Raw genomic sequence first — 11,660 nt, 5'->3', positions numbered from 1 at the left:
ACAGTTCTCCACACTGCTTGGAGCGTAAACTCAGACTGATTCATTTATAGGCTGGATGTAATTACACACATTAAAAACAACTATGACACAAGACCAATAACATGAGGATTTTGGACGTTTTATTGACATTTTGCAGTGGTTTAGGTTCGGCATACCATTGCCATTTCCTATAGTGCCTCCGGCTTTAATAACTCCCTCCTTACCCACGTGAATCTTGGAAAATGCAGGAGGAAGCCTACTGTTTCCGAGAGAATACATAAATGTTCATCTATGGAGACTGGAGATGTTTTTTGTGAAAGGTTTTTTTTCCCCAGAAAACTACGAGCTTTGAGCTAAGGCTCGCTCCCCAATTAATCGAAATTTGATCTTCACTGATTGACGATTTTTGGGGGCCCAAACGATCTTAAAACCTAATAAAAAGTCCGTGGGAAAGTTTTTTTTTTCTTTTCCCCAATTTGCCCGTTTGTGCAACGTTGTAACCTACAGTCCTGCCGTACCTTTCGGGCGCCATGGCAGCATACCGCACCAACACAGATTAGCCGCCGCTGCTGTTATGGGGGACGTATTACGCCTCAGCACCACGCGCAGCAAAAGCGTACGCCTCCACTTAGGCGTCCCCGGTTTGGTCGTGTCTCGGAGGCACTTTTTTGCACCCGACTCCCCGAGGAGATGGGGAGCCGACTATCAGTCCCGACTGTGCTTTTCTGCCGACGGTTCGCCCCCAGGCCGTGGCCGGTGGTGTACCCAGAGGCCTTCATGCGGCTCCAGGCTATAGCTCGCCCGGTCCCCGACCTGTCGGCGCGACAAATGTGAAGTCCACGGGAGCGCACTAACTAATTTATACTTGCGGCTGGTGGTCGGCGACAACCAAGCTCAAGTCCTTCTCCCTGTCACGTTGTTTTCGTCCTGAACAGGTAACGAGAAGATTACAAATGTTTACGCGGGAAAGGAAAGTTGTAACTGAGAAAAACTTCTTGCGTGCAAAGTGTTTTTGACAAATGTCCAATAAATGCAGCATGTTCTGAAGTTTTAAAAAAATAATCGGTTGAATAGAATGGGTGATTTCAAATTTGACGCCAAAAAATCCGTCGATTATGATTTTTCCCATAATCGAGCAGCTGGGGGCCTAACTTTGAGCGCCATCATCGCAACCAGTCTCCAGCTCCCCAGGATAATGTCACCTGTTGATCCAAACTCGAGCGTACTCCATTAATGTTGTTTTACACTAGTGCGAGCGTGTGGTTGCTTTTATAAACGATTTAATTTTGGTGTGTTGAAATGATTTAAAATAGTTAGTATTTCTAAGATGTATTGTAAAGCTATTGTATGATTACAATATATGATATCCAAAGGAGTCTTCGATGTATACTCGGGAAGGACTCAGAATGGAAACAACGGTAGCGATCAGCAGTTGTTAATGTCACCATGACAGCGAATAATAGTTCCGTAGTGAGGAGCAGACACCAACATTATTGTTCCAGTAAAGTGTTTCTATTGCAGTGTTTTAAAAGTCACCAACAAATGAATGTCATAGAAGTAGTCAGAATCTTTATTTCCTGGTTCGGCAATAAGGGGTCCTAAAAAGCCACGCCTACGCACATCTGCCTCAGTATCACCAGTTAATTCAACTCCAGTTAAACCGACACACCGGCCAGGTCAAGCTAGCCGCAGTTTGGGTTTTGTTGCTCGTCTACTCGCGGAAACGGTAAGTAACCGGTGCCTGGAGCGGCCAAATCGACGTGTATACTTCTGCAAAGTTCCCTGCGATCAATGGTCACATTTCACAAAAAAAAAACCACATCATGTGTGAAAATGACTTGTTTAAAATTTGTTACAACATAAACGTCCTAATGTGTAAAAGGGTGTCTTCCAGAAAATTCCAGTTCATATAATATTTGAGGTCAAATGAAAACCCTTTAAGATGACATCCTCAGTCATATTGTACCCCTATATAACAAAGTATACCAAATAAAATACAAAAGCACAATTTCTTTATATTTTGATATCAAAATCCAATCATTTTCTCTTCCTATAAAACAAAATGTAACACATGATTATGTAAGCATGAACTAAGTGAGACCCCGTCAAGACCCCGGCCCTTCTTGGGTAAAAGCAGCCCCTCTAATTTGACTGGCAGTGAAAGTTAATTTTGAGGTCTTTGTCAATTGAATTGCTTTAGCTATTATGTCGAAAAAGTGCAGAAATAGGGGTTGAGTGTCCTTTCAGTCTGTCTCCATCAAAGTGGATGGACCTGACATACAACTACCTTATTGAATCTCATATTTCTGACATCTGACACTGTTTCTGTCCTTAAGACAGGGCGTCTGTCCAATGTGACGTTATTGTAAACTAATTCCATCATTGTGGCGAAGTGGAACCACTGTTGGTGTTTATTCATTTATTACGAGCCCACAGAAGAAAAAAAACATGTAGATTTTATCTCCACTTCCTACGTTACTTTATGCTGTTTACAAGATTTACTATTAGAAGGAAGGTCAACTCAGTTTATGTGAATTATTAAGGTTAAAATACCCTCTGCTCCACACTATCAAACCAAACTCCCTTTTAAAAGCGGGTGTTTTATGGTAGGGCCATATGTTTTCACAGTAAAAACTTTTACACCATCATGCAGACTCTTTTTGGATTCTCTTCAATCTACAGACCCAGTCAACTTGCGTCATTTAGTCAGTAACATCCTTAACTAACCTGTGATGAAGTGTGAACATAGACGTACACATATTGACCATCTGGGTCCCACAGTTGACCATTTTTATCCTATTTGTGGATATATTTGTTGTCACTTGTTGCACAACTGTATCAGTGATTTTGGGGAAACTGGATCATATCTTATGGGCAGAAATCCATTGGGATTCTCAACAAACCAATTACGGAAACTGTTTTATCAGAGTAAAAAAAATGAGGGAATTTCCCATGAATTACAAAATATATTTACAGTGGAGGTGAATTTATATTTACATATTGAAAACTAATCCAACGGGCTACTCACTGTACATTTTAGGAAGCCTACAGACACCATTTGCACACATAAAGACCTTTCTCTAATTTCATCAAATGACATGTAGCCTACTATTCATTTAATATTTTCCTTGTATAACAAGTCTTGAGTGAGAGTCGTCATACGTCCTTTTTGGCCACTCGCAGCACCAGTAACTGCATTAGTAGACGCACAAGAAATCCACTGGGTTTAACTGGGTTTTTTGCGAACAACTGCTCACTTGACCACAGTGTCAGAGTGCAAACCAAACTTAACTTAAATTAAAGTTAGAGACCGAGCCAGCGACCGCTGGAGGTCCCTATTGTATTTGCTATGTTTCTTATTATTTTTAGCGCCTTTGACTGCAAAGGCAAACTAACAAACGTGCAGTCATGAAGTGTCACCTGTATGTGTGTATATATACCCTGTCATGTGACTCAATGAGTATAAATGTGTCTAGCTTGACTTGTCTGTTAATTTTGCTGTTGTCTCTCTTTTCAGACCTTTCTGGAACAAACCAAAACAAAGTTCAGTAAGAACTATAAGGGAATGAATTTATCAAAGATCACAACCACAGTTGGCCTGAACAGTGAGTGGATGCTCCAGTGTGTCTTCACTTGTGCTTGTCATGAACAGTAATGGGCTGTGTATTGGCAAGAATCTGGCAATACAAATCACAGTGCATGGGTTATGATTCAATATTTTGGGATTCTGTAACTAAGGTGCTATTTTCTATTTAATTCTAGGAAGATTGCCCCCAACTGTATGCATACAACCAGAGCAGAACAGTCCCTCAGTTTATATTCACAACACTGACAGCCAAAATCCACGATCAGCCATAGCAACCGTGTCAGAGCCTGAACGTGTAGCGGCTGCACCCGTTCTAGACAATGCTCATCATTCCACCAGAAGCGTCTCTCCGCTCATCTCTGTGGACAATACACAGCTAGTCTACTTTTGACAGAACCCGCATCAAGCAGCACAGAGCAGATAGCATGAACAGGAAGTCAGGCACCGAAACGGCATAGAGAATCCAGTCAATTTTCAAAATGAAATACCCTGTGCAGGCTCTGGAGTGTACTTGTATATCAAAATGTGTTGTTACTTGTGGCCAAAGTCAGTTTAATTGGGTTATTTCCAGTTGCTAACTACAATAATTAATTGTAATTTTCTACACAAATCATTACTAGGGAACAAAATTGCAAAGCTGCTTTCTGAAGCCATCTCATTCCATTTCACTCCTACACTCTGTGGTCTTATGATAGTAGGGTCTTGTTCCTCTCGTCTCTTTATAACATTTCTGATTGATTTCTCACTTTCCTTCACAGTCGGTACAATCGATGTGGGCAAGGCTCGTCTAATGTTCTGGGATCTGGGGGGTCAGGAGGAGCTCCAGTCTCTGTGGGACAAAGTGAGTTAAAAATTTAAATATCCTGAGGGGAATTCTTCACCAGCCTCACACTGACACACTCTGTGTGTTCAGCAGAGCGGTAGATGATCCTATTTCTGAGACAAAATTACTTTACACATATAAATGTTTTTTTAAATATCCTGTTTCTGTTTTCCCATACAACTGCCCAAATCCAGACCAGAATTTCATAACTGGGTGTGATTTGAAGCAGTGACCGGAGCCCAGTGGGGACTCCTCCAGACAGCTGAGCCAAAGAGAGCAAATTCATGGCATCAGAGGAATGTTCAATGCACATTAAAAGCGATATGTTAGTAGTGTGAAAGCACTACTGAAGTGCTCTGTCTGTTCAGTCCATTTCATTGACTTAGACTTCTGTTAGGCCGTCTCTGTCCTCAGAACTTGCCTGTCAGTAGCAGCTCCTGAGGAGCTCAAAGGACAGCAGCCATCCAAACCTGCTGTCTTCACTAGCCTGACAAATTTTTACTGGATAAAAATAGTTTTTACATAGGCTACATGAGGATTACACAAAAAGGAAAAAGCATTTTTTATTTTTTATATATTTATTTTTTGCCTTTATTGCTGAAGATTGACAGGAAAGGGAGGAGTGAGAGGGAGGGGATGACACACAGCAAAGGGCCACAGAATATATAAACAGCAGATTTGTGGAGTTTGGCTTAGGGCACCAGACGAAAAGAAAAATATTCTTTGAACAATTGGCATGTATAAAGATGGAGGACATGATAGCTCTCCAAAAGTGAAGCCAAAACATCTCCATTGCCCTCTGGTGGCTGACTGTAGTATAGGTCATAAAGCCAGCTGCAAGTACATGTCAAATAGAGTTGGCCAGCTGTATGGGCGAGACTTTGTTACCGCGGCACCAACACCGTTCGCTACTGCGTAGACTCTAGCTCAGAATGCTGAAACATGGCAGCAGTTGATCTGGAATATTATGGCTTCATTTTTCTGCAGTGGGAGGAAGTGTATACAGAACATCCATCTTTTATGTGTTCATGGTTTGAACAAAAGTAAGGGGGGCCCCGATGTGATGAACGTCATGCTCATAACACGCACATTTGATAAAATGAAAGCATATTTCACTCTGAGCATTTAGTGCCCTACTACTAGCAACCATGACTGAGGGAGATGGATCCAAATGGACTCAGGTGTCTGTCAGACAGAGTGTGGTGACAGTTGAGAACTTGTGGTGTTCTTGCAATATTATGACTTAATTCTTATAAGATCATGTCTATATTGTCAACTTAAAATATTCTGATGTTTTAATCTATTGTCTTATATTATGGTATATTATGGCCCTAACACTTCATGCTTTTCTTCAGCTGTTGTACCAAAAGCTGTCTGAAGGTATCATTGTCGTTTTGTCAAGTGCAGTCAGTCAGCTGTGATGCTGTTGGTTGTTTCAGCCCGGGAGCCTGCTCTGAAGTCCTGTCTGTATTCTTCATGTTTATATTTAGTACTACGCCGAGTCCCACGGAGTCATCTATGTGATAGATTCAACTGATGAAGAGCGTCTGTCGGAATCAAAGGAGGCCTTTGGTGAGTGCCACACTGCAACCCTCCACTCTGTAATGTGTATGTACCTGTGTTTAAAACAACCCTTAAAGGATAGGATTTGGTGGCTCACAGAATAAGAACCCCAACTCATGCAAAAAACTGTGGCCCTGCGTACCATTTTTTCGAGACGTTTCCTGTCTTGCGATGACATGTTTCCAGACCTCACACTCATTCCAAAGTGGAGGACAAATCTATCACAATAACACTGCTCCTATGATATGTAAAACTTGTCTCAATAAGAAGAGTCTTCAGCACCCACTTTAAATAAGGGGTTACAACCAAGAATTTGTAGTACTGTTTTGCTGTTTCAGGTCCAGTGTGTAGGATTTCGTGGCATCTAGCAGTGAAGTTGCAGATTTCAACTAACTGAACACCACTTGTGTTTGTATTTAATAACCTAAGAATGTAGGAGAAACTACAGTGGCTGCAAAATTCGCAAAAAACACATGGCCCTATTTACAGCCAGTGTTTGGTTTTCCATTCTGGGCTACTGTAGAATGATTTAGCATGGAAGACTCCGTGGAAGGTGACCCGTGGCATCTGTAGATTAAAACTGCTCATTCTAAGGTAACGAAAACAGGATTCCTATATTAAGGTGATTATACACCAATAGGATGGATTACCTATACCTATATTCCATTTCTGACAATAGATCCTCCTAAATGTTACACACTGGACATATGCTTTAAATTGTTTCTGAAATGGCCTGTGACTTTATTACACTAAAATAATGATATTATGGTTTATGCATGCTTTGACATTGAAAAAAAGTGCTGATTACTTATACAGTGTATTCAAGTCAACTTTCTCACATGATAACATGAAAGGCTTGGTTGTCTGTTTTGAGAAAAGTGTCAGTAACATAACAAAAAGTCTTTATGAGAAGATATTTGAGTGAATATTCTGTGGTGATAGTTGTTGAGTCAATTATTGAACTCTCGTCTCCTCCAGAGAATATGATCAGCAGCGAGGCGTTAGAAGGTGTCCCTCTCCTCGTGCTGGCCAACAAGCAGGATGTACCGGTACTGTATGATCTTTTTAACTCAACTAAGACTCAGGTATTTAGTTTTAGCCCTAAAACCCTCCATAGGCCTGAGCCCCCCCTAATAAGACAAACTATACTGGAGATGATAACTGGTGTGGTCTTGTGGTCTTTGACTGTATTGTCTTTGCTGTCTTGTGTCTGCTCTCTTTTCAGAACTGTTTGTCAGTGCCAGACATTAAAACAGCCTTCAGTGACTCTGCCCCGAAGATTGGCAAGAGAGATTGTTTAGTCCAGCCCTGCACTGCCCTCACGGGGTAAGACTGCTACTGAGTGTGTACAACAACAGCAGCCTGTCACATATTATCCAGTACCACAGTTCTAGTCTATTTGCCAGCAACGTGAACTCAGAAATGTTGAGTACCAAAGTTTTATGTTATTTAGAAAATGGGGGTTGTTGCTGTCACTGTAGTCAGCTTCTCCTAGTTAGGATTCTTTCAGTGTTCATCATTCAGGAGGTTTCTTCTGCCATTTTAAAATGCTATTGAATGACTGGCTTCTCTGCTTTGACACAGAGATGGAGTGAACGAGGGCATTGAGTGGATGGTGAAGTGCGTGGTCCGAAACATCCACAGGCCTCCCAGACAGAAGGACATCACATAAGAAGTCATCAGCACCCTTGATACCTCTTTGAACCGCAAGTTTCTCCTTGGGACATTCCACGTCAACCCTGGAGCTGATAACTCCTCTCTCCTCGTGTTTGCTGTGACTTTGAACACTTTGAATTTCTGCTTTCAGGAGTTCATTACAGACACAGTGCGACAATATTTTTTTATCACTAAGCATAATTTGCTTTGAATGGACTTCTGTCTGTTCCACTTTTGAAAGCGGTGTTGTGATTTCTTCTCCTTTACGTGTAAGCAGCAGCCCCAGTCTCTGAACTTTGTGTCTGCATGGAGCTTTGCTGACTGACACCCTGCTCTGTGATCACAAGAGCACAGAAACCGCTTAACTACATAATTCTTAGCCCACATTTTTAAAGTTTGAACTTTCCTAAATTTTTGTGTAAGCTAATATTAAAGCCCCTACAAAGAACTTTCATTTAATTTTTGATTCTGGTGGCCCCTGTGGACAAAAGCAGTAATCTTTGTACTCCTTGTTTGATTGTTTTCAAGAAAAATTCGACCGAATTCCGATTCCCACAAGAACTTACTTAAGTTGATGTTATTTCACCACCTGCTGAGTCACTGTCAAACTCCGGCACACCCAGTGCTGTGTGTAGCTGGGATTAGTTGTCTCTCCTCCAGCTGTGGTAATGAATGACCAGAATTCAAAATTTCAGGGTTCCCACTCATCCTGGAAAACCTGGAAGTCCAGGCATGGAAACACCTGAAAATGTTTTAAACTAACCAAATTATCCTGAAAATCTATGTTGTCCTTGAAAATTTAGATTTTACTTGCCTGTGCTGTGGTCAAATTAATGTTACCGTTCAGAAAGCTGTGATGGGAACAGCCAAGCACACCATGAACGCGACCTAATGCTGTGTATGCCTTAAAAGGTGACCACCTATGGCTGACCGCCCTTTGTGAGCAAGTTCTGTCTTGTGTTGTTCAGAAAAAAACCCTAGAAAATGTTCTGGAAAGGTCCTGGAAAACAATTACAGTGTTCTGTGTTTGTTCTGTATCCTCAGCAGCACTCAACACTGTAATTTGAATCACAACACACTTTGAGTAGGGATTGTTCAATCAAAGATTGCACTTGGCAAATGCCTGTGTGGCAGTTGAAACTGAAGTGATGTGGTGATATAACTCTGAATATGGCGTACACCCATCAAATTACAGCAACGGCATCATCAGAAACCAAACAGTCACACCTCCTGGGCAATACCAGTGGTTCTGTGTCTGCAGACAGATAAATGAAATGTGGTAATTACTATTTTGGTAAACACATCAACACAGTAAGTCTTTCTTAGCAAAAATTTATTTTAATTTCAGTTTAACTTTAAGGTTTGAACTGTACACAGTTGCCACGATTCCTTACTTTGCTTACTCTACTTGCTGTTGACGTGCTCTAGCCCTTAAAAAACTTTACTTGTATTACTCTGTATTCATCATGTTTTTGACTTCACATGACTACCGTAGGACAAATTCATGATGGATAAATGAGAACAAATAACTTTCTTTTTTTTAAGGGTTAGTCTCACAACTTTGATTTTGAGGAGTTTTCTTGTGGCAGCTGTGTACTGTGGAGAGTTCAGATCCTAATAATGTGAGCTAATACTTTTTTTTGCATTATTTGGCTCACAGCAACTCCACTGGCTCCATGCAGACTCTGGTGCAGTATGCCAAACAGCACCAGACTTTACAGCCTTTTGTGAGTAGTACACATACTATTCAACAGCCAATAATTGTTGTTTTAGAGGTTTCTTTTTGTTAACAGTTTATCCTTTGACCTCTGTAAAACAGCCATAGTTTGATCAAAACTGAAACTGGAAATGTTGATATTCGTAATTAGGTCAGATGGAGACACTACAGCTGCTTGGGGAACTGGACAGTGTGTCCTGAACACACTGAGAAAACCTACTGACCCCTGCTGAATCACCAGTAGTTGGGGCATATGAGGTGGTTAAAATAAGGTGACATCCCCTGTCAGTCACATATGTGGTAGATGATGATGATAATAAAGTTCTGATTTTAAAGAAAACATCTGTTTCAATCTCAGTCTTTCTGTCTCTCATTATGTTAGATGCTGTTTTTGTTTTTAGTGTGCAGAATTCAGTGGCATCTAGAGTTTCAGAACTCACTGGCTTCACCCTGCCTTTCCAAACGCGACAGCGTAACTACGGTGGCTGTGAATGTCACGAAAAGCATCAACGGCCCTGTCTAGAGATCGAGGAGGCTCAACATGGGAGCTGCCACTGAGGCGACCGATGGCATTTATAGATAAAAACAGCTCATTCAATTGATATTTTTAGGGTATTTGCATACACTAATGAAAACAAATATTTCCAGTTCTGCCAATAGGTCCTCCTAAATGTTGCACACTGCACATTTAACTGCAACTGAGTTTAAATGTAAAGTTTCATTATTGGACCAAAAAGCAAAAATGTCATGCACAACTGTTAAGTCATTTTGTGTTGTTTTAATGCCTTAATTACTGATGCTAGTTGGTGATTATATACAATAAATGCCCATCATTATCTATTAGTTAAAGGACCAGTGTGTAGGATTCAGTAGCATCTAACAGTGTAGTTGCAGATCTCAATTCACTTGCTATACCATCCCCTTCCAAACGCAAAGGAGAAACTATGGTGGCCGCTACATGCTCAAAAAACAAGACTGCCCCTATCTACAGACTGTGTTTGGTTTGTCCGTTCTGGACCACTGTAGAAACCTGGCGTACTCCATGGAAGGCGATTCCAGTACATTCAGGTAATTATACACTAATGAAGCATACCTCTAAATATTATCTTCCATTTCTGACAGTAGATCCTCATAAATGTCAAGCACTGGGTACAAAGAAAAGGCAGAATTGCAGAAGACTTCAATGCCATTTACTTGGAAGTTGTTTCAAGGAAAATGGGGTTGGTGCACTTCAGCCTCTTGTGGGCAAAATGAGTATTACAACAACAAACAAAAAATTATCCTTACAAAACAAAACATCACCTGCCAAAACGTTTCTTCCATCTGTTTTCACAGATTAAGTGGAAACTTAATTTAAGTAATTTAGTAAAAATAAATCAAAATTTCGCCTATTTTAAGTCAGATCAGAACGTGATCGAGATGCCTCGATGGGTCAGGGCTGTTTTGGTGGAAAAAGGGGGACCTACACAATTTTTGTTTTCTCACTTGTGCTCAGGGCTTCCGCAGGTAATGTGCCAACATAAAAGCTGCTTTATGAAACAGGATTAGGGCAGGGTGAGAGTGTAAACTGTCATCATGTGACTTAAATAATAGCCCATATAAAACGGTCTCATCTCATCTCATCTCATCTTCATCCACTTATCTGGGATCGGGTCGCGGGGAAGTCCAGCAGAGGACCCCAAACTTTCCTTTCCCTGGCCACATTGGCCAACTCCGACTGGGGTATCCCGAGGCGTTCCCAGGCCAGTGTCTTCAAATATAATCTCTCCCACCTAGTCTTGTCCCGTGGCCTCCCCCCAGCTGACTGCCAGTAACCACCTCCCCCCTCCGGAGCGCCCTGAGACGCATCCTCCACCAGATTGCCCGACAGCCAATCTAAGCTCTAAGCATCTAAGAATGGCTCAACCCTGAGTCCTCGCGGATGTCCGAGCTTCTCAACGCCTAATCCCTAAAGCAAGACGCCGCCAACCCTCCTGAGGAAACCCCAATTCCCGGACCGCTGTACCTGCGCCGATCCTTGTTCCTTCCGTCAAGACCCATTTCCATGACCATGAAAGGAGGGTAGCGGAAGATCGAACCGAAGGCGAGAGCTTCACCTTTCAAGCTCACCTCTTTTTCGTGACAATAAGTTGCGATAAATGCGATTCGGCAAAAACTGCCCCGGCTGTGCCAACATTCTCCGGCAATCCGTCCTGCTCCATTCACCTAACTCGTGAACAAATCCCCGAGTACTTGAACCTTCCCCTGGGAAGGACTCACCCCTACCTGGAGTAAGAACAATCCACCCAGTTTCCTGCTGAGAACAATGCCTCCAATTTAGAGTGCTGATCCTCATC

General features: G+C 41.8%; 1 protein-coding gene across 1 annotated transcript; it reads left to right on the top strand.

The window, feature by feature from the left end:
* Positions 1-3,496: 3,496 nt before the first annotated feature.
* arfrp1 (ADP-ribosylation factor related protein 1) lies at positions 3,497-9,659 on the top strand (the record flags this gene model as incomplete). Its single annotated transcript, XM_035662147.1, is given in 6 exon segments — positions 3,497-3,584; positions 4,324-4,406; positions 5,879-5,960; positions 6,930-7,000; positions 7,177-7,277; positions 7,536-9,659. Coding segments are annotated over 6 exon segments (513 nt in total), but the record flags the coding sequence as incomplete, so codon positions are not given.
* Positions 9,660-11,660: the final 2,001 nt, after the last annotated feature.

The sequence above is a fragment of the Morone saxatilis genome, unplaced genomic scaffold (assembly GCF_004916995.1).
Source record: "Morone saxatilis isolate NCDOM2014 unplaced genomic scaffold, NCSU_SB_2.0 Contig18, whole genome shotgun sequence".
NCBI lineage: Eukaryota > Metazoa > Chordata > Actinopteri > Moronidae > Morone > Morone saxatilis.
Note: the sequence above shows the minus strand (reverse complement) of the source record. Positions and strands in the feature narration are given on the sequence as shown.